Source organism: Podarcis filfolensis (assembly GCF_964270895.1).
Source record: "Podarcis filfolensis genome assembly, chromosome: 15".
NCBI classification, from domain to species: Eukaryota; Metazoa; Chordata; class Lepidosauria; order Squamata; family Lacertidae; genus Podarcis; species Podarcis filfolensis.
Window position 1 is genome coordinate 14,647,495 of NC_139618.1, and position 22,282 is coordinate 14,669,776.

The 22,282-nt window shown below is 49.0% G+C and overlaps 2 protein-coding genes and 1 long non-coding RNA gene across 6 annotated transcripts; 2 read left to right on the forward strand and 1 right to left on the reverse strand.

The window, feature by feature from the left end:
• The first annotated feature begins 235 nt into the window (after nucleotides 1–235).
• ABHD11 (abhydrolase domain containing 11) lies at nucleotides 236–6,481 on the forward strand. Of its 2 annotated transcripts, none has more exons than XM_083588233.1 (6): nucleotides 236–407; nucleotides 1,566–1,701; nucleotides 3,757–3,930; nucleotides 4,173–4,343; nucleotides 5,798–5,853; nucleotides 6,034–6,481. In XM_083588233.1, exons 1-6 carry the CDS (start codon nucleotides 289–291, stop codon nucleotides 6,176–6,178), a joined length of 801 nt encoding a protein of 266 aa, XP_083444359.1. In that variant the 5' UTR covers nucleotides 236–288; the 3' UTR covers nucleotides 6,179–6,481. The 2 variants fall into 2 exon arrangements, with proteins under 2 accessions (XP_083444359.1, XP_083444358.1); XM_083588232.1 differs by having other exon boundaries at nucleotides 238–407; nucleotides 5,672–5,853.
• A 544-nt stretch (nucleotides 6,482–7,025) lies between these two features.
• On the reverse strand, nucleotides 7,026–8,342 carry LOC310749903. The gene is made up of 2 exons (XR_014541863.1): nucleotides 7,784–8,342; nucleotides 7,026–7,255 (listed from the first exon to the last, which is right to left on the reverse strand). It is a non-coding gene; the product is annotated as an uncharacterized lncRNA (long non-coding RNA).
• Nucleotides 8,343–9,252: 910 nt separating this feature from the next.
• On the forward strand, nucleotides 9,253–21,723 carry LOC310749902 (caspase-1-like). 3 transcript variants are annotated; one of them, XM_083587223.1, is made up of 9 exons: nucleotides 9,253–9,520; nucleotides 10,659–10,931; nucleotides 12,679–12,824; nucleotides 13,102–13,275; nucleotides 14,690–14,924; nucleotides 16,291–16,443; nucleotides 17,083–17,192; nucleotides 17,510–17,609; nucleotides 19,214–21,723. In XM_083587223.1, exons 1-8 carry the CDS (start codon nucleotides 9,514–9,516, stop codon nucleotides 17,600–17,602), a joined length of 1,191 nt encoding a protein of 396 aa, XP_083443349.1. In that variant the 5' UTR covers nucleotides 9,253–9,513; the 3' UTR covers nucleotides 17,603–17,609; nucleotides 19,214–21,723. The 3 variants fall into 3 exon arrangements, with proteins under 3 accessions (XP_083443349.1, XP_083443348.1, XP_083443350.1); XM_083587222.1 differs by having other exon boundaries at nucleotides 9,258–9,520; nucleotides 18,304–21,723; XM_083587224.1 differs by lacking the exon at nucleotides 9,253–9,520 and adding an exon at nucleotides 11,941–12,053 and having other exon boundaries at nucleotides 10,865–10,931; nucleotides 18,304–21,723.
• The last annotated feature ends 559 nt before the right edge of the window (nucleotides 21,724–22,282 follow it).

The window sequence follows — 22,282 nt, forward strand, 5'->3', positions numbered from 1 at the left end:
AATAGAGGAGGAGCGCTGCTCGATTCTGAAAGCTGCAGATCACTCAGTCACCAAACTGTATTAGACGCCCTCTCGCTGCTCTCTGGCTCCCCCTGGCGGCGCATGCCTGCATCCCTTCTCGAAGCGACACTAGGGAGCGGAGCCTCCACACAAAGCTAGAAGAGGCGGGACTGCTGCCTGCCACTCTTCCCTGTAACCGTGGCAACAGACGGAAGTGATTCTGTGGCCCCGCCCCCCGCTTATTCGCCGCTCCCCTGTCTCCTTGGTGACCGCTAAACCCGCCCAAGGATGCTCCGCGCTCTCTCCTTCCCGAGTTTCCCGCCCCGCTGGTCCCGGCTCCATTCTTTTCGCCGCCGCCGCACAGGCCCGGCCCGGGAAAGGAAGGGCCTCGCCAGCCACGCCGTGACGTAAGCGCTCCGGGAGGGGGAGGTGAAGGCTGAAGGACGCGGCGAGGGGGGAGAGAGCGGCTTTACGTTTCCCGAAATCCTCCGCGGGGGGCCTAGCCGCTGCTCGAAGCCTGCATTTACCCGGATGTTAGGACCATAGAGTTGAAAAGCCTAGGTAGGCGCTGGGTGTCTCTTGTTGGCGCTCAGCTGTGGGCCTTTAGGTTCCCGGATGGAGCCACCATTAGAGATGTGTGCGCGCCATATTTATTTCCTGGATAGTCTCTGTACAAGGAACTGAAAGACATCGCCCCCTCTTGGGCCGATGGAGGCAAGACATCCGTTTTTCGTGCACTCAGGATAGGTATTAAAGGCTTAGGACAGGCATCCCCAAACTCGGCCGTCCAGATGTTTTGGGACTACAACTCCCATCATCCCTAGCTAACAGGACCAGTGGTCAGGGATGATAGGAAATGTAGTCCCCAAACATCTGGAGAGCCGAGTTTGGGGATGCCTGGCCTAGGAAATGGTGTGTTGCATAGAGAAAGCAGGTGCAGGAGAGAGATCCCCACTTTGCTTAAAATTTGCTTAATAATTTCTCCACGCTGCCTCCCATGGCAGCAAGTTCCATAGGTCATATGTGCTGCGTGAATAAGTCCTGTATTTTTTCTTTCCTGAATCTTCCAGCATTTTGCTTCATTGGATGTCCACGAGTTCTAATGTAATGAGAGAGGGAGAAAAACTCTTTATCCACTTCCTCTATGCCATGCATAACTGTATAAACTTTTATCATGTCACCTCTTACTCACTTTTTCTCCAAAATAATAAGTCCTAAATGCTTCAGCCTTTTCTCATAGGGGAGTCGCTTCACCCCTTTGATAATTTTGATAATTTTGGTTGCCCTTTTCTCAACCAGAAGACGACAGAATAACCTGCCACAAGTTTAGACAGATTTAAAACATGATTGAGGAGCATCTGTGGCCCTCTTCCAGCTGTTGCTCGGTGACTGTAAATATGCTCTTATCTAAGCAGAGCTCTTTTTAGAGTCCTATACCAGTGGTGGAGTTTTTCACCCTATAGCTGTTTGCCGACACTTGTGGCAAAGTCCGGACATCCCTTTCTTGGAAGGAAGGCCTTGAGGCTTTTTCCTTCACATTAACTCTCTTTCACCTCTGTTTGCAGCCCAGTGCCCGTATCGTATGCAGTGTTTGATGGGCCCTCTCCCGAGCCCCCGCTCGTTTTCCTACATGGGCTGTTTGGAAGCAAGACTAACTTTGCATCCCTGGCCAAGAAACTGGTGCTCCAAACTGGCCGCAAGGTGAGTGAGAATTGGTTTTGGGCTACATTGGGGAGGTGATTGCTGCTGGTTTGCGCTTTGGTTTGCATGCAGAAGGCTCTAGGTTCAACCCCTGGCATCACCAGGTAAGGCTGAGAAGGACTCCTGCCTGAAACCCTGGAAACAGTGTTAGAAACAAATATATACCGTATTTTTCGCTCGATAACACGCACCTGACCATAACACGCACATAGTTTTTAGAGGAGGAAAACAAGAAAAAAAAATTCTGAATGAAACAGTGGATGTATCATTTTTGTGCTTCATGCTGCGGCCACAGACATGTGATTTGACGGTGAGTTTGGGGTAGCCCAATGCAAAGATCCTGAGGATCCATGTGGATCCATGCTTTGTAACCACGTTTTTGCACCATTGCAGCCCCAGGCAACAGTGGGTGCATGATTTTTTTGGTGCAGGCTGTAGCCATGGACATGCTGTGTGATCTGATGGTGAATTTGGGGTGACCCAATGCAAAGATCCTGAGGATCCATGTGGATCCGTGCTTTGTAACCACGTTTTTGCACCATTGCAGCCCCAGGCAACAGTGGGTGCGTGATTTTTTTGGTGCAGGCTGTAGCCATGGACATGCTATGTGATCTGATGGTGAATTTGGGGTGACCCAATGCAAAGATCCTGAGGATCCATGTGGATCCATGCTTTGTAACCACGTTTTTGTACCATTGCAGCCCCAGGCAACAGTGGGTGCGTGATTTTTTTGGTGCAGGCTGTAGCCATGGACATGCTATGTGATCTGATGGTGAATTTGGGGTGACCCAATGCAAAGATCCTGAGGATCCATGTGGATCCGTGCTTTGTAACCATGTTTTTGCACCATTGCAGCCCTGTTTTTGCATCAGATCATTGCTATGTGATCTGATGGTGAATTTGGGGTGACTCAATGCAAAGATCCTGAGGATCCATGTGGATCCGTGATTGGAACCACGTTTTAAGTAGGGAGGGAAGGAAAAACATAGAAGCGACAAGGAGAGGGGTGTGCAGAGAAGCAGCTGGCTAAGAATGCAGGAGAGGGGTTTTACCGGAGGGAGGAAAGGAAGGCAAAAGTCCCCCCCCCCACAAGCCAGCCAGCTCTCTCTCTCTCTCCCCCCCCCCCCAACCTGCATGTTGCCTTCGAGTCCCAGACGCACGGAGAGGACTTAGAAGGACGCTCGGCTTGCCTGGAGGGGAGGGGTTTTCTCTGCTCTTTGTTCCGTTTGAGCAAACACAGTAAGGAAACAGAAGCGGGTGGGCAGTAAGACCCTGAGGCAGAATGCAGGAAAGCAGCAACTTCCTCCTTTCCTCCCTTCTCCGGACGTTTTGATATTTGCCTGATTTTTGCCTTCGCTCGCGCTTGTCAGCTCCAGGGGCCACACATTCGCTCGATAACACGCACAGACATTTCCCCTTACTTTTTAGGAGAAAAAATCTGCGTGTAATAGAGGGAAAAATACGGTAAGTTAAGTGCCAAATGGCACCTTAAACCTAAGTTATGGTCTGCACAACAGAATGTCTTGTTCACTAGGGGGTTGAACTAAATGACTCTCGTGGTCCCTTCCATAGAACTACAATTCTATGATCCCAACTGCATTGCTTGACTATAGCTTGCTCTTACAACAATTCATTTGTCATGGTATACAAGAAGGAGAAACACACACCATGGAAATGGTATTAGCTATGAACTAAGGCAGAGATTTTTAAACTGGTCACAAACCTGGCACCCAGAAATCTCCTTGTAGTCGTGTTTGGACCCATGCCAGTAGCAAAACGTGCCTGGTGCCTGGAGGATTTTGAACACTGCTTGGAGAACTGCTGCCAGTTGATGTGGAATAATACTGAGCTAGAGGAACCATTGCCCTGACTTAGTAGCATCTTTTTGCCACTGGACCGGGCCTGTTTGGGGGTCATTTTTATGTAGCCGGGTAGAAATCCTGGGTGCTCAGAAGCTGCGGGGCCCCCTCAAGATTTCGTACTGCATCATCCAGAGCCTATGCAAAGCCAACCTTGTGCCAACCCACTGCTGTCCCTCTTCTCCTGCCCAGTTAGGTGCTGACGGTGGACGCCCGTAACCACGGCGACAGCCCCCACAGCCCGCTCATGACGTATGAAGCCATGAGTGCCGACATCCACCTCCTCCTCCGCCAGCTGAACCTCAGCAGGTGTGTCTTGATCGGGCACAGCATGGGCGGCAAGACAGCCATGGTGATGGCGCTGCAGTGGGTAGGTGGAGTCTCTTGGTGGCCCTTCCTGTGTTCTGCTGCTGGATTCCTGCCGTGGGAGTGGGGCGGACAGTGGCTTAAGGAGCAAGCGCATCTCCTGAGCTAACTGGGAACTGGTGGTGGGGATGGTGGGGACCGGTAGCTCAGAGGTGGGGAAGGTGTGGTCCACAGGCATCCCTGCTTGTACCTGCACCTGACGCTTTTCTGACCCTTTGGCTCCTTTGTCTTTCCTCTGCACCCCAGCCAGAGTTGGTGGAGCGCCTGGTGTGTGTCGACATCAGTCCTAGCGAGACGACGGCCATTTCAGGCTTCCAGAGCTTCATTGCTGCCATGAAGGCGGTGGACATCCCCCGAGGCATCCCTCGTTCCACCGCACGCCGGCTGGCAGAAGAGCAACTGCGCCCAGCCATTCAGGTAATGCCCCACCACCACAACCTCGGAGGTCCAACATCACATGGGCCAGACCCCAAGCCTCGTCGTTCTGACGACTTGGACAGAGAAAGGGAGAAAGCGAGGGCCACCAACCTAGATGAGTTTAAAAGAGGTTTGGACAAATTCATGGAGGAGAGGCGTATCATGGCTACATGATGGCTGTGCTCTGCCTCCACAGTTGGAACAGGGTGGGGTGGCCTTTATGCGATTCTTTGGGGGCTATGGTTTAATTTTGGTGGTGCATCATTTTTTCAATTACATTTTTATATTTTGTTGTTAGACCTTATTATAAATTACAAGGTGGGTGTTTAGCTTTATTTAACTTTTCTTAACAAGAAGTTTTCATTAACTTACTGATTATTTACATTTTGTTAAATTTCCTAACCCGTTAATGAGTCTGCTCTGAGCAAGGCTTAGTTGGGCACAGCTCTAGCTAACTGCATTATATGAACCGTAACTTGAAAGAAAGGGACGTGGGTGGTGCTGTGGTCTAAACCACAGAGCCTAGGGCTTGCTGATCGGAAGGTCGGCAGCTCGAATCCCCGCAATGCTGTGAGCTCCCGTTGTTCGGTCCCAGCTCCTGCCCACCTAGCAGTTCAAAAGCACATCAAGTGCAAGTAGATAAATAGGTACCACTCCAGCGGGAAAATAAACGGTGTTTCCATGCGCTGCTCTGGTTTGCCAGAAGCGGCTTAGTCATGCTGGCCACATGACCCAGAAGCTGTCTGTGGACAAACACCGGCTCCCTCGGCCTATAGAGCGAGATGAGCGTGCAACCCAAGAGTCGTCCGCGACTGGACCTAATGGTCAGGGGTACCTTTACCTTTACCTTTAACTTGAAAGATAGTGCGCTTGAGCTTGCTTTCCCCTCCTCCCTCCCCTTCTTTTATCCTTATGCGCTGTGTCTTTTTTCAGTTATGAGCCTAGGGACAAGAACTGCGTTAGTAATTTATTTTGTTAGTAGCTCTGAGAGTTCTTTTTAACAGAACACTATAGATAAAAAATAGTTCAGTGATGTCTACAGTGATGGACAGCAATTCTCCAGGGTTTCAGGCAGGAACATACCCAGTCCTACTGGTAGATGCTGAAGATTGAACCAGGGCCCTTCTGTGTGCAAGGCAGTCACTCTACCACTGAGCTACGGCCATTCCTCTGGCATACCTCGGGGGTTGGGGCAGGGGTTTCTGGGGCACAGTCAAATGGGGACTTGCAAATCCCAACCCCAGATTCCATGCTTACAAGGTAAGCACACAGTGCCTGTTGCTGGATCCTGTGTTTCCCCATGAGCCCCTTCCATCTTCTTTGCTCAGGAGCCAACCATCCGCCAGTTTCTGCTCACCAACCTGGTGTACGCCGAGGACCGGTTTGTGTGGCGCGTGAACTTGGATGCCATTTCCCAGCACCTGGGCGAACTGATGGGCTTCCCTCCTTTCCAGGTGGACTACCCAGGGCTTACTCTCTTTCTCGGGGGCTCCAAGTCCGGCTATATCAGGTGAGCTGTCGCCAGCAGAGGGGTCTGCACCATCTCCTGCGCAAACCCTTTGGAGAGTCGAAGGGTCCCTGCTGTGTCCCCTTCTCAGTGTAACATGAAGCAAAATCTGATACCCAAACTGGCTTGTTTCCTTTTCCCATCCCTCTGGCTGAACTTTGCTTTCCCTCCCCTTCTCTGCAGCTCTGACGACTACCCTGAGATCGACCGGCTTTTCCCGGAGGCAGAGATCCAGTACGTCCCTGACGCTGGACACTGGGTTCACGCGGATCAGCCCCAAGAATTCATTGCTGCCATTTGCAACTTCCTTCGCTTTCTTCCACTGTAGTTTTCAGCTGGCCTCCCAGAACAGGAAAGACAAGCAGGTCCTTCTCCTGACGCTAGTCAGGATACCCCTCCTTCTTTTTTGCCAACTTTACTCCTGTGAACGACTCCCGTTCTCCAGAACTGGCTTCCCCAGCTCAAGACTGGCATGTGTTCCTTGTCAAGAGCCCTCCTGCCCCCTCCACGGAGGCCTGCATAGCTGCCATGTGGAATATGACCCCACTGGTGGCTGGGATGCCACTTAACTCCATGGGGCTCCTTCACTGTACAGTATTTAATATTAAATAAAACGGTGTTTCGTTTTAAATGGGTGATCTTTGACCTTCCAGAGATCCAGGAGAGAAAGAAACAGCCAACAAGGCATCTGATCCAGAGAGGAGAGAGAGCCTGGTGAGTGCTAGTGTAGGGCAATAATATTGGTTTATCGTCCCAAACTGGTTTGAGGTCCATATTGTGATAACAGTTTTGTAATTTTTGTCCTGGCAATATATGGCAAGCTGTGTGTGTGTGTGCGTGTGTGTGTGTGTGTGTGTGTGTGTGTGTGTGTGTACTATGCAAAAATCACAATGTGGGGAAAAAACCATGAAGCCAGCCAACACCTCTACATCGTGATATATCGGTATGTTGCTTTTTCCTTGCTTTAATGTGTCCTTGGTGATGCCTCTTGTTTGCTTGGACGGAGGAGGGAAATGAGTGTGTAGAAGCCTCTTGACTTCTGCATGGCTGGAATGCATCCTGTTCTACAAAGGTAGACTCCACACGTATTGTTCCACCCGGTACTGACATGCGCTCTGCCCCCTGCCAGATGGTTGCCCACAAAAGATGAACGAGCTTATAATAGGAGAGAGAAGTGGGGGTTGCAGATAGGCATTTATTTCTGTTCCATGTACTTTGGCTGAGTTACAGGAGGAGATGGGTACCCACCCAGCAGAAAAGGCAGCGGGTTCTTTCGAAGGAAAAGGGGTGGCGTGACTGTGGAGGAGTTCAAAGGCGAGGTAAAGCGAAGCTGCCTCCAGACTGCTGCTGAACATGATCCCCTGTTCACAGCGGTAGCCAGGGCCAACGATCGCCACAGAGGACGCTGGCAGAAGAGAGAAAAGGAAAAGGAATTTAGAAATGCCTCTCTTACCTGCCACAGTCTCTTCCCCACATTAATACTGAAGGCGCAACGTCTTACTCAAGTGACCTTGAGGGTTCTACAACCCTGTATGGCACTGGCAGCTGTGGGGAGCCTCTGCCCCTCCAGATGTTGCTGCAGGCAACTCCTGTCAACCTGGCCCCGCTTGCTGGGGCTGGTGGGAGTTTTCGTTCAGCAACATCTGTAGGGCCAAAGGTCCTGCATAGTTGCTGTTACGAGGACAACAAACCTGTATACCCCATGCTGGGAGCCTTTGTGGTAGAGGAGAAATTGGAACAGAAGGCTTCCAGATTTGTCACTCCGAAAACTTAAAAGTCTTATTACCAGCAGATGGTATTGAGAGGTTTCCTACCTCTGGCAATGGAGGGATGCCCGCCCCTTTTCCATCCCCTTTTTATCGTTTTAAAAACTTTTTTCAAGCTCATAAAGCTGAATGTGCACAAGTTAAATGTGTGAAAGTTGTGGGCTTACTGTATTCCAAAAGGATCAAGACATTCCTCACATCCATGCTCTTGTTTCTGCACGGGATGGACTGGATACACAGAATATGCCTTTGGTAGCTGGTTCACTTTTAGTGTCCACTTTGCTGTAAAAATGCCCAGTTGCAGCCAGAGTTTGAAGTGACAGGAAAAGAGTCTTTAGCAAGGTGTGCTGGGACGTGGGAGAGATGCCTTGGACTCCAGGGCTGCACTGCTGTGGGGGACAAGCCCCACCTGAAATGACCATGCTGCAAGATCTGGACTCCCTCTATGCAGACTGAAGACATAAATAGGTGAATAAACCACACACACACACCCCAAAACCGTCACTGGGTTTAGCTAGAAAAACTGATTCTCCCTGGCTGGTTCAGAGAAACCAGAAGGTTGATGATTCGAGCCCACCCAGGGGCAGTTGTAGGCAAGACTCCTACACTGCAAGCGGTTGGACAAGATGACCCTCGGGTTCCCTTCCAACTCTACAATTCTATGACAGACTCATCCATTGAAAGGGTAGTTTATGGAGACATTAGATGGGTTTAGCTGGAAATGGTATCACACCTCGGTTTAAGAACAGTTTTGGTTTAAGAACGGACTTCCGGAACACGTTAAGTTCATAAACTGAGGTACCACTGTAGCTGTATCTGGATAAACTCACTCGCCGTTTAAAGGTTTTGCAAGGAGCTGTTAACTACTGAACCGTGCCGCCACCTGGTGGACTTTTGTAACGCACTATGAACAAATAATGCCTGAAACCACTTCTTCCTGGTAAAAATCACTATAGTGGGCAATATTAATAATTTTCAACTTCACATCCTTTCCTTTATTGAATTCCCGAGATACTCCCTTCCTGATGTATTGCCTTCTGCTTTATCGTCCATGCTTCTCTCCTTGCCGCTCCCTCTGTGCTGACGGCATGTTTCAAATCTAAACACATTTTAAAAAATTAAAAAGGGAGAGAGACACACATCAGCTGCATCTTCCTTCCGGAACGTACGGCGGGCACAACTATTTGCGCGGGAAGCATCCCAAGTCCCACGACTGGGCAAGCAAAGGGCCGCTCCTCGGAGCAGGCTGGCTTTGCAGGGCTTGTTTGGGTGATGCTGATGCAGATGTGCTTTTGGAGATTGAGTGGTCAGAGCCGGCTTGGCATCGGACTTAAGGCTCGTCAATGCGTCATGTGATTGATTATATGGAGTGGGGCTTACCTCCCCCCTCTCCGCCCAATATTTTATTCAAGTTGGCACCTGTGCCACCAGCTGCGCCTTGTGCTTTGCAGCCCAGTTGGCAGCCCGGGAAACTGCCTGGCCCCTGGGCTAGAGAGAAAGGCCGGACCACGAAGAGACCTCCCTGCGGGGCTGCTTTAGCCCGGGGGTGCCAACTTGAATAAATTATTGGGGGGGGAGTTAAGCCCCGCCCCACAAAATCAATCACATGATGCGGCACAAGCATGACATTTGAATGGCAATGCCCATCAACTTGGGGTGGTGCTCAAATATTTTAGGGGGGGCGAAGGGACCTCAGTCCCAGGAGCTGGTTCCTATGTTTCAGTCACTGGCTTTCCCGGCATCTCCTCCACCAGGAGGCAGCCGCTCGTCTGGGCCAGTCCCTTCCCCGCCCCTTGCTAGCAGGACTTTGTTTTACTTTCACAATCGCGGTCAGAAAAAGGTGAGGTTCCTTCTCGCAGAGGCGCTGCCCCACGTGTTGGTTGAGCCTTGAGGGGCCATGGCGGGTAAGATCGCGCAAACTTTCCCCCTCTTTCCTTCTGCTAAAAGGGGCGATCGGTCACTACGGAGGGAGGCAGCGTGGGGACCAGGCTGACTCCGTTTTGTCTTTCCCTCCCTCCCTCCCTCCCTCGGCATCCTCCAAAAGATGCTCACGGCAGGAAGGAAACTTGATCCGCTTGATCCCTTTCCATTTCTGGCGAACGGCGGCGTTGCTCTCAGCCTGGACTGACAGCGCTCTCTCCCTCCTCCCCTCCCTCCCTCCCTCCTCTCTCTCTCTCTCTCTCTCTCTCTCTCTCTCTCTCTCTCTCTCTCTCTCTCTCTCTCTCTGTGTGTGTGTGTGTGTGTGTTAACGTTAACCTCCTCTTGCTTGTGCACCTTGCCCCGTGTTCCTGAAACACGTTGAAGGCGATGCTCTGCTAGGAAGGGAGAGAAGCGTCACACGTGTCATTTTTTCCACTTTCTCATTTCTCCAGTCTTGGCTCACCCCATTTCTGCATACATTTTGCAAGTCAAAGCAAAAACGAAAAAAGCCTCTGCAGGAAAGTGCATTTCCCCCTAATATTTTCTGGGGTGTTGCAGCTGGCCAGGGTGGGCAATACTGTACTGGCTGGACCAGCAGTCTGATTCAGTATAATGCAGCCTACTTTTAAAATCAGCCGTTGATGTAGAGTCATGAGCAGGGGCATAGTGGGAGGGGGCAGGCGGGCTGTAGCCCTGATAGCATGGTTTTGGGGGGGGCACAAACCAGCCCCCTCAGTAGGGATTCCACCCTGCCTGCTGCCAGGGGTCTCTGGGCCCTGGAGCCTGGCCTGGCCTTGCCACTGCATCCTGTGCCCCCTCACTGAATGGCCACCCAACCAGCATTGGTGGGAGGATACACCCACCAAGGGCTGCATCAGCCAGCCGGTTCAGCCCATATGCAGGCAGGCAGGCAGCGCAAAATGGCCCCATGAACCTTCTGTGCCCCAAGCCTGCCCAGTGGCTGCAAGAGTTAGCCTGGCATGATGGTTTACCCTGGGGAGCTGCTGCCGGTCAGTGTAGACAGTACTGAGCTAGAGGGCCCTATGGGTCTCGCTTTGTACAAGACAACTTCCTATGTTCCTGTGCCTTGGGCCAATTTTGGTGACCTGATTTTCCTTGCAGATGAGAAGCTGAAGGAAATCCGCGCAGAGTTTGTGACCTGTGCTAACAAGTCTCTCATCAGCCAGCTCCTAGATAGGCTTCTCCAGGAAGGAGTCCTGAACGAGGAGGAGGCGGATGAGGTGAAGGAGAACACGAAGAAGCAGGACCAGGCAAGGATCTTGATTGACCACGTGAGGAGGAAGGGGCCCAAAGCCAGCCAGATCTTCATCCAGGCCCTCCGGTGCCAAGACAGCTTCTTGGCTGAAGAACTGAGGCTTCAAGTCCCTCCGCCAGGTGCTTATTTAAATAACCAGTTTAGCAGTTCATAGAATTGTAGAGTTGGAAGGGACCCTGAGGATCATCTAATCTAACCCCTTGCAATGGAGGAATCTTTTTGCCCACAGACATCCCTGGGTGGGCTTGAACCACCAACCTTTTGGTTAACAACCAGATGCGTGAACCAACTGTGTCATGGATTTCTCTTCTTGGATTGTTTATGCAGATATTTAAATTTTAAGAACTACAGTCCAGCTAAATTCAATTTAAATGCATTGTTTAAACCAGTGGTTCCCAAACTGGGTGGCAGCGCCCCCTGGAGGAAGAGAGGATTACCCAGGGGGGCAATAAGAGACAAGGGGGCAGCAAGGGGGAGACTAACAGACTTTGAAAAGGATCAACTGGGTCAAGTTTACCCATTTTGTTGAATTAATTAAATAGCTTTAATCGGATTTTGAATAAATGCGCAATTGGTGGTTACTGTTTGGCATTTTATTGCATTATTATCTAGTGGGTCATGTAAACTGATATCCTGCATAATGCTTTTCATAGGGTAGGAGGCATTGGGGATGAGTGTATGGAACTAAGGGGGTGGTGGTCCAAAAACATTTGGGAGCCACTGTTTAAATAATAAATAAAGTGTGACCTGATTTATTGATTTGATGATGACATGTATACCTGACCCTTGAAGTCCAAAAGGCTCTTAGAGTCGCTTTCAAGGTCCCAATTGAAAAAGGCATGATGCCTGAGGAAAAAGAGAGGAGGGAGGAGGGGAAGAGCAACCTCACACACAAGTTCATAAACGTGCAGTTCATGCAGCTGGTGCCACTGGCAGTTCTGGTTCTCTTGCCTTGGATAAAGGCCAGACATCCCCCTTACAGTGTATTTCCCCAGCCACCCTCAAGTCCCTTCTCTGCCCCAATTTTCTTAATGAGTCTGGCCAGTTTTGGGGTGGGGGAAACCGATGATCAGTGTGGAAAGGAAACCTCAGCACAAGTGACATTTCCTTGTGGTCTTTTCCGTATAGCTACTCGCTCTTAGGAATGCACATCTACCTGTTGAACTATCGAGTCCCAGTCACACGAAATGCAGCCGTCTTCCCTATTTCAGTTGCTTGTGACACATCGTCTCATCCTATAGGTACTCCCTTTTATTCCCCCCCCCCACAGATGGGAGGCAGGAAACAGCTCTGCATTCCCCCCCCCCAAAAAAAACTCTCTAGTGTCACTGACAGGAAGACGATCCATCTGGGTCTTTGATAGAAAATAAACCTTGGGAAATCAGCCTGGTGTTTAAGAGTGGGAGGGTGGTACTCAGACTGGACGTAAAAAAGCTTGCTATCTTTCTCCGTGCATGCGCGCACACCCGCGCACGCACACACACACACGTTTGGAACCAAAAACCAGGCAATGTCACACAAAAAATCGTGTTGTGGTCCACCATCTTGATCCAAACGTTTACAAAAACCACCTAGCTCCCACCTCAGGAGCTCTGATGTAGAGTTTGATGGCAATATCTTGAGAGGGGGCCAAATCCATAGAGAACAGATGGCCAAATAGACAAGCCACTTAAAAATGTATATAGTAGATTATTATTATTATCACTATTACTATAATCTATATTATTATAATTACTATTGCATTCTGCTCTCCTTCCAAAAGGAGCCAAATGTTGTAACCAAATTCAGAATATCTACAGATACTTTCCGTGATCCTCAAGAGCATCCAAAGGTTTAACCTGGTACCCGAATCTCTCTTGTCTCCAGAGCAACAGGCTCATCTGCCACTCCAGGAAGTCGGCCCAAGGGCCATTGCCTCAGCAAAAGCAGCCCAGCTGCAGGAGACCAGCGATGGGCTCATGCTTTGCCCCCTGGACCTCTTTCAGAAAATACAAGCTGAGGAACAGGACGAGGTGAGGAAGGACCAAGTGGGCAGTCACAATGAGGTGTGGGCAGACCTGGCTAAATCCAGATCCCATTTCACTCCCTGCGCTCTTGCTGAAGGTGAGGGTTGTGGGGTGGGGGACTCAGGCCAGAGTTGAATGCGGCCCTTGAGGCCTCAGACTCTCCCCAGGCCCCTCCTCTCACCAGCTCTGCTCTGTGCCCCTTTTGAGTGCTTTGGCCTAGCTAGAAGTGTGATAAGGCTCCTTAACCCAGATTTCAGTGAGCCTAACTTTTCTTCCCTGGCAGATCTACCCGATCAAGAACAAAGAGACACGCACCCGACTGGCCTTGGTCATCTGCAACATTGATTTTGAGCACTGTAGCAAAAGGGAAGGAGCCGAGGTGGATCTGGCCCAGATGAAGCTTCTCCTGGAAGGGCTGGGATACAGAGTGGAAACCGAGACCAACTTATGCTCACAAGTAGGTGGTTGTGGTGGTGGTGGGGAGTTTTCCAAGGCGGTTTCAGTTTCCATCCTCCCAAAAGCCTGTTAACCTTCTCTTTACCCCAGAAGCCTCTTCCCTTTAAATCTTTAGGTTTAATTTCCCTTTAGCCATCAAACTTCCTTCCTGGAAACTCCCTGAAATTCCTGCTCAAAACAGCCTCCAAAACAGAAGCCAAACATTTTATAACAAACAAATAGCACAGCAGTTTTGTTCCTACACACACAGAGACACAAATCCTGAGGCCCGACGGAGAGTCAGAAACCTTGTGGTGATACGCAGAGCAGCCAGAACTGAGATGCAGAAACAGCTCCGTAATACAGTGGAACCTTGGTTTTTGAGTGTCTCAGAAGCTGAATGATTCGGAACCCGAACGCTGAAAACCCGGAAGTAATTCCTTCTGTTTTTGAATGTGCCTCAGAAGTCAAATGGCTTCCGAGGTGTGTTTCTCCATTTTTTCAATGGATTTTGCTGACCGCCCATTGATCCTCGGTTTTCGAACATTTCGGAAGTTGAACAGTCTTCCGAAATGGATTACGTTTGAAAACCAAGGTTCCACTGTATATGTTCTATTAATATATTCTAGTATGTCACAGAGCTGGAAAGTACCTTAGATACCACTCAGTCCAACCCCCTGTTCAATGCAGGATAAACATAGTAGAATGAGCACATTAGGTTCCCTGTGCTTAAATCCTGGCAGTGTGGTGTAGTGGTTAGAGTGTTGGACTAGGACCTGGGGGAGAACCAGGGTTCAAATCCCCATTTGGCCTTGTAGCTCACTGGGTGACCTTAAGGGTCAGTCACTGCTTCTCAGCCTAATCTGCCTCACAGGGTTGTTGTGAGGATAAAATGGAGGCATGTGTGCCGCTTTGAACTCCTTGGAGGAAAGTGGGGGGAGAGATATCGAAAACATACAAATAAATAAAGGAATAAATTTTCTTTTTTTTATAATAAATTTTTATTGGTTTTACAACATATATTAACAAACAAAAACAGACACTTCACAACATGACACATTAACAAACAAACATATAAACACGTATAATTTCATCACCTTTTTTTCTTAAACCTTATTTCGACGACTTCCCCATACCTCCCTTTTCTGCATCCCTGTTTTAAACTTTTTCAGCAACCCCTAATTTCTAAAGGAATAAATTTTCAATCCCACCTTTACTCCAGACATAAGGCAGGGATGATCAGTGTGGTGCATTAAAGATATTATCTCACTCCCAACTGCTGAGAGTTGGAGCCAAGCAAATCTGCAAGGCAGCCTTGGTCACTTCCCTGGACATGAGGGGGGTTCTAGGAGTAGAAGCTGCCCCTCTTCTTCCCTTTTAGCTAAGAAAGCTGCCCTTTTGCTGCTGACCCAACACCCCCTTCTCTCTGCTTGCAGGACATGGCCACGTGCTTAAAGAGCTTCGCAGCCCAGGAGGAACACAAGACCTCCGACAGCACCTTTGTGGTGCTCATGTCTCACGGCCTCCGGGAAGGCCTGTGTGGGGTGAAGCACGAGGACTCGTGCCCAGATCTCCTCTCTGTAGACACAGTCTTCTCCACCTTCAACAACAAGAACTGCCCGGCTCTGAGGGGGAAGCCCAAGGTCATCGTCATCCAGGCCTGCCGTGGGGGTACGTGGTGGGTGTTGAACCCGGGATTCCCTCCGCCTGCCTGGGATGTAGCGCAAGGCACCTCTGTGGTTAAGCAGGAAGTAGTGGTGGTCTTTGGGACTGGTAGGGTGGAAGGTAGGGAGCCCAACAGTAGGGGGAGCCAGAGGCAATAATGAGCAGAGCCAATCCCTGATTGGGGGCCAGGAGGAAGGTGGTTGGCTGAGGGCAGACTGGGGATGATGGGACAGCAGCATGTTTTCTCTAGCAGACCAATTCTGTTGGGGGGCATTGGCTGTTTTATTGGGTCCTGGTCAACAGGATCAAAAGAATTGCCCCTGATCAGCTAAATAGTTTGAGGATCTATACAACTTTGTAACATGCAGAAAACAGCAGTCTCAGAGAAACCAAAGACTGGAACTGAGGGAAGTCGGGGGTGGGGATGGGTGGGTTTTGTGTGGGAGGGTGGGGGGAGGGAGGGAAAATGGTGGAAAAACAAGGATGATTTTTTTTGGATAATATATTTTGTTTTAATTTTGAATAAAAAAACTTATAAAAAAAAGAAAAAGAAAGAATTGCCCCTGAATTAGTCAGTTTCTGTTTCCGCATGCAGTAATGTGGGGAGTAGGGGCCTGTATTAACTGGATTTAATTAATTTCTAGAATAAATAGCACCATTTCACTACAACAGGAAAATCAATGCAAGGAAGCCATTCTGAATCTCCCCTCCCCTCATGTAATGGGGAAGAGTAGTTGACAGATTCCGGGGGGCAATTCCTCACATGTCTCTCTGGTCTCAACTGAATGGTCGCCAATAAAAGGCGCAAAACCAGCAAGCAGGAAGCTTTTGATTAAAGGCACAGCAGCCCTTCAGCACCTCAGCAGTGCTCCACGCTGCACAAGCCAACCCCAGAATTGCATTCTGTCACCAATAAACCGCTGACAGGGCCGGTCTGCCCATGAGGCAAGATGGCAGGATCCACAGGGACAGCTGATCCGGCCTCCAGGGAATGTTTCGTCCGCTGCTGCTGTCGCAGTGCCAAGAACAATTGCAGCAGGCTCCTTGGAGGCCCCTTGCCTTGGCAGCACCCCCCATGCCGCCTCCACAGCAGCCTTTTGGTGAATAGGAGGCACTTCTGTTCTCCTCCCGCTCCCTGTTACTGACGTAGAACTTTACTCCCTCTTTTTTTCCCCTGGTGGGGAGAGCACCGTTTTGTGGTTCGCCTCAGAGGAATAGGTGTGGAAAGAAGTGGTGGTGTGGTCAGAACATGGAAAACACTGGGAGATGACCTCAGGATTCCCTATGAAATTTGAGCAACAGGTGATGATGATTCCAGGAAAGAGGGGTGCTGTAGAGTCCTGACAGAGGCTCTTTCCTTTTGTTTCCCCAGTGAATAAAGGATTTGCATTTGTGAGCGACTCAGCAACACCTTCGGCCGCCCCCCTCAACCCTGTCCAGTGGCAGGAAGAAGACTTGGAGAGCGATGCCATTCACAAAGTACACGTGGAAAGCGACTTCATCTGCCTCTATTCCACAACCCCAGGCAAGCGGCTCTGGTGGTCTTGTTTTTTAGTTTCATAAATACACTGCTTGATTGAAAAACAACACCTCTCACAGAGGTTTACAAAGAGTACAAAAAAATACAATTACCAAGAAGAAAAATTAAGAACAATAACTTAAATGCTTCTGAAGAGTTAAAATAGCAAATAGACTAAAAACAGATGAAGCCCCGCATCAGCTTACTAAACACCTGGGTAGATTTGTCCAAACAAAAATGTTTTTAGCAGGTGCCGAAAAGAGTACAGTGAAGGCGGCTGCCTGATTATCAAGAGGCAGGGAGTTCCAAAGTGGAGGTGCTGCCATACTAAAAGATCAACTTTTTACAAAGGGAAAACAAGTATTATGTAGCACTTTCTCTAACAGTGCCAGTTCCATCAAAGCAGTGGAGTGGGCAGATAATGGGGTAAGGTGATTTTGTAGGTAAACTGGTCGCAAGTTATCATCTGGCCCTATTCACTGGGAACTGGATAAGCTGCCCTGGTCAGCCTCAGATGCTGTGTGTTAGCATTAGCCGCCCAGAGTTGCTGGCTGACAACTCTTAGAAAAATGAGGAACTGAGATAAACCAACAGTTCAGAGATTCATCTAGCCCTAAGCGTCATACGTTCATGTTTCCTCTCCAGATAATGTATCCTGGAGAAGCCCCCAAACTGGATCTCTCTTCATCGTGCAGCTGATCAAAGATATCAAGAAACATGCCTGGAACTGCAACCTGGAAGAGATCTTCAGAAAGGTATGCCCTCCGTCCTAAGGCTGTGTCCTGCTCTGACCCCAGGTGAGGCAAAGCTCCCTTCTGCAGGGCTCAAGCCGGAGCGCAAAGCTCTGAGGTTGCTTCTGCCTTTCTTAATTCTTATTTTTCAGCCAGCCTTAATTAATTCTTATTTAATGTAAAATAAATAAACTAGTCTTTTTGCAAGAGTGCATGGAAGTTCTAGGAGCTAGTCCTTTCTTCAGCTGGACAGGGATACTATTTCCCCCCCTTTTCATTTCTTAATTATTATTTTGGGGGGGAATGACCTGCTGTGAACTCTCTCCTCCTCTGCATTGCAGGTCATGCAGTCCTTTGAAAAAAAACCATGCCAGATGCCCTCCAAGGACCGAACCACCCTGACCAAAAAGCTCTACCTTTTCCCGGGGCACTAAAACTTGAGTAAGTGCCTCTGCTTCCCCTCTTGCTAACTGGCTTTGCCAGGGTGTGTGTGTGTGTTGGGGCAACAGTGTGAGGGACAGGCAAGTCTGGAGGCTTATTAGCCACTATGGTGTAGCGGTTAGAGTGTTTGTCCTGGACCTGGGAGATCAGGGTTCAAATCCCCACTCCACCAAGAAGCTCACTGGGTGACCTTGGGCCAGTTGCTATCTCTTACTTAGCCTAACCTACCTCACAGGGTTGTTGTGGGACTAAAACGGGGAGAACTTTGTATGCCTTGGAGGAACGGTGGGGTATAAATGTAGAACTGAATAAAACCAAGTAAGAAACATTTCTGTAGTGTAGTGAAGAGGTAAAGGCTGTAATCCTGATCCTATTTACCTAGGAGCAAGACTCATTATATTCAAAAGGATTAACATCCGAGTGGGCCTGGTTAGGATTGTGCGGTGCGCTACATAGCAGGCAGTCTCTGCCCTGACATCATTTGGTGTATTTAGCCAAGCCCCCCTATCTCAGTCTCAGGAGTCCCCATGGGAGGATATAACACTGGCCTACTTTGCAGGGTTGTTGTAACCACACAGGGCTGCTGAGCACCCGGAATCACCTGACAAATGTCGAGCCTTCTGTATTATTGTGGAGAATGGCTGCAGAACATCAGGAGGCGTTCCTCAATTTCCTTTTCTTCTCTCTCCTGCAGGCGAAGGGGCAGCATTCTGAACTGAGTCCCTTCCGGCTGCTGTGCACAATCATATACAGTGGAACCTCGGTTTTCGAACGTAATCCGTTCCAGAAATCCGTTCGACTTCTGAAATGTTCAAAAACCAAGGATCAAAGGGCTGCCAGCAAGTTCAGTGGGGGAAATTGAAAAATGCGTCTCGGAAGCCGTTTGACTTCTGAGGAGCGTTTGAAAATGGAAGTGTTAGAGGTATCGGGTGGTTGCTCGAGAGCAATCAGGCAATATGCCTCAATAGTCTGTTCTAAAGCTTTCTTATTGGTGGTAAAAACCTTTAGAATGCAAGAGCACCTCTATTCTATGTCTTGCTCATTCACTGGCAGAATCTGTGAGTGGGCGGTCCTTATACCTTCCCCAGCAGAGTAGTTTCTTGACGCCCAGTCTGCGCTTCCCCTCTCGGCACGGAAGCCTACTGTACAGGGAGGGTGTGGGTAATGGAGGACCTCTCTCCTCCCCGCTTTGCTCAGGCAAGGTGTCCTGGCACCGCCTGGCCTCCTCCGAGCCTTGAAGCTCCTCTCCACTGGAGGCGTGGTTACTCTCCTCTGCTGAGGAGGTGCTGCTTCCCACGATCTTTGGAGGCTCTCTGTAATCCATCCGCCTTTTCCCCTCTTGCTCCTGAGCCGATGGCAATTCCCTGACAGGAAGCATTCACTTATGAGTTTTCGGCGTTCAGCTTCTGAAGCGTTCGGCAGCTGAGACGTCCGAAAACTGAGGTTTGACTGTATTTGCAAGTTCTGACTGCAGCATTGCTTAACCTCATCTTCAAACACCTTCCTTCCACCTCCCAACTCTCTTATTGCGGCACATCCTTGATCATGATCATGATCTCTCTCTGCACTTGAGTGATGCCACCTCTTCGCATCCCTCCTCACAGATTTAAGAAGAGCCATGCAGCTGAATCAGACCAAAGGGGCTAGCCCAGCACCCACAACCAACCAGATGTCTCTTCTGGGAAGCCCCAAAGCAGGAGATAACTGCAACGGCCACACTCTTCTCACTTGTGATTCCCAGCAACTGGTATTATTCAGAGGCATACTACCTCGGACAGAATTGCTTTGCAGATATTTTGTTTAAAAATAATCTTGTAACACGATGACCAGTGAACCTGCTTTTCCTGTGCCAGAATCTCCTACTCCCCATGCACATGATCCAAAATAAATGCACATTCTTCCCCCTTTCCCTCTTCTCCTTCCATTGCCGCCTCTTTCCAGAGTTGTTGCAGGGGAAGAGACTTGTCCTCTAGTGGAAAGCACCTTAGACAATTGTGGTGGAGCCACTGCAATCCTGTTCTCAAAGTTGGTAGGGCTGCAACGAGAGAGTGACCCTCAAACATTCATTGTGGGAGTGTGAAACACGTACTGGGTTTTGAGAAAGCATTTTTGATGTGGTTCCTAATGTTACAAGTCCATCATAGAACCCAAATCTGGCTCTGTCACGTGACACAGATCTAGACTGTCCCCTTATATCCATAAGGACCTCCTTGCCTTGCTGCCTGTTTTAGAAATCGCCTCACAAGTTAATTGTGATCCTTTTGACCAGGTCAGGTTCCCATATCTCAGCTATGGAGGCAGAAGCGATGTCAATATCAGGCTGACTTATAGAGAAGCTATGTCATGGCTAGTTGGTGATTCTTTCAATGGTGGTTTCCCTGCTCAGATTTTCTTTTTGCTTGTGTCAGGAGCCAGAGATAGGTCTGCCCAGTGTCAGTGAAGTTAACTCTTTATTCAAAGAAACCAAAACAGTGCAGGCCTAGTGATCACAGCAACCTTTCCCAGTAGGTCTTGCTGCATTGAGGCAGTTGTGGGCACTACCCAGCACTCTCAAAGTCTCTTCCCTAGGTCCTTCCCCAGCAACCTGAGGCTCCTCCGTCCTGCCTCTCTTTGCTCTGCTCTTTTCATTCCTCTCCATGTTTTGGGAGACTAGCGGGGAGGGGAGCTGGTTGCAACAGGAGAGGGAGACTCCCTAGATTCTTCAGCTACCTCTTTACCCCTCTCCTCTCCAGCCTCTGCTTCATCCTCAGGGTCTGAACTGCTCTCTGCCACAGCCTCTTCCTGCTCACTAAACCATTGCCTCTTCAGCTTCAGGAGGACGGTCCCAACTCCAAACTCCCGGCTTTGCTTTCCACAGAAATGGGCAATTCCATGCCCTAGGCTTGCATGGTCCTCGTTTCAGACAGATCCACAAAAGGTTCTCCAAATCCCATCCCTGGCCCTCCCACCCACCTCACCATGAGGGTAACTTACACAACTTTGCACTCACCAGAATTGCCTTGGCAGCCAGTTATTCTGAGCTTTCTATGCTCCGGAAGCCCCTCTGAACAGCTGCTTGACAGTTCCTGATTATTCAGACCAAGAAAAGCCATGGCAGAAGTCAGGCTGACAGTTCATAGCGAGGTGAGGGCTTCTCCGCATCAGAGACTGCAGAATTGGGGGCAAAGACCATGAGCAGTGGGTCTGAGGGATCCAGTCCCTACTGTTCTGTTTTCCCCAGTACTAATCTCAGGCTCCAGAAAAGCCTTGAAGAGCTGTGGCACAACTGCAACAAGAGAAGGACATGGGGACAAGTTAGTTCATCCCTTAGCAGCTTCCAAGATTATTCCAAGAGACTTCTCCTTAATTTCCCTGCTTCTACTCTTATTAAGTAGACACCTGTAGACACACAATGGACACCTGTAGTTAGTGGCTTTTAAGGGAGAAGTGAGAGATGTCACAATGGAGGGCAAATCATTGTTACCACAGCAACCCACCCACTTTGACCCTGGGCCAATCTTGTTTCTTCAGAACTTTGAGGCACCTGCTGTTCCGTCTGCAGGTTTGCTGAATTGTCTCTCTTCAGGGTTCATTTCATATCATTTTTCATTCAGCCACATATCTAAAGGGAGACAGTCCCAACACCCCTTTAAATGCAGTAGAAGACTCCCAAGTCTAGGGATGTCCATAGCACAGGATTAGACAATATGCTTGAGCTGTGATTCCCTGTGTTGCGGGGGGCTGGATGATGACCCCTGGGAGTACATTTCTGTGATTCTATCTACCATTTTGACCAGGAAAAATGATTTTAAAATGTATTTTTTGTGTATGGAACTATTTCAGAAGGCCTCTCAAAAGTATGGGAATAAATTGAGCATGCTTTGCTAATTATTTTACCCAGGAGCAAAATGAACTGGAGGCGTTCTAACAACATAAGGCATATTCCACCAATTTCTTCATGTTCCTGGCCAGGCTGTTGCCATATAATTATCACTGCCAAACTAACAGTGCTGAAACTTTGCTGCAAAGAAATTGCAGTTTCATGAAATGAGGACACATTATTATAACAATTCGGGGATTTGCTAAGTCTTCATTACATTGATAACCAGTTATTAAATGTCTTTAAGAAGCTTCAGTTTTTCACGAAAGATTCCAATACTTTGAAAAAAATTGTTTATGAGAACTCGCATCACTTAGAAACCTGTGGTGGGTGATGGACTTCTGAACAGGAGGCAACGTGGAACTGAAGAGGAATTAAAAATGAGGAATAGGAATGAGAAAGGAGAAACGTAACATTTTCAGTTTCTGAAATAAGAAAGGCAGGTGCTTAGCAGACAATGGAGTGTATGTTTTCTTTTAGAAAATGTCTGTTCCACCTTTCAATAAAAAGGTGGTTTCTAGAATCCTCCCCTGCAAAAATACAGTTAGAATAAGATCAAAGTGATTAAGAATGTATAAAAACAGCTGCAAGAGGGGCATGAAACAATTGGGTCTGTTTATGAATACAGCAGCCTTGACAGATTTAAGGCACTGCAGAATAAAAAAAAATCTGTCAACCCCCCCAAAAATCAAGGGAGAGATGATAGCCCTCTTTCAGAAAGGCATGCCACTGCCTGGGTGATGCTACCAAGAATACCCCACTTTCTGTGTCCTCATCAAGCTCATCTCCAAAGCTGGTGTAACAGAGGAGAGCT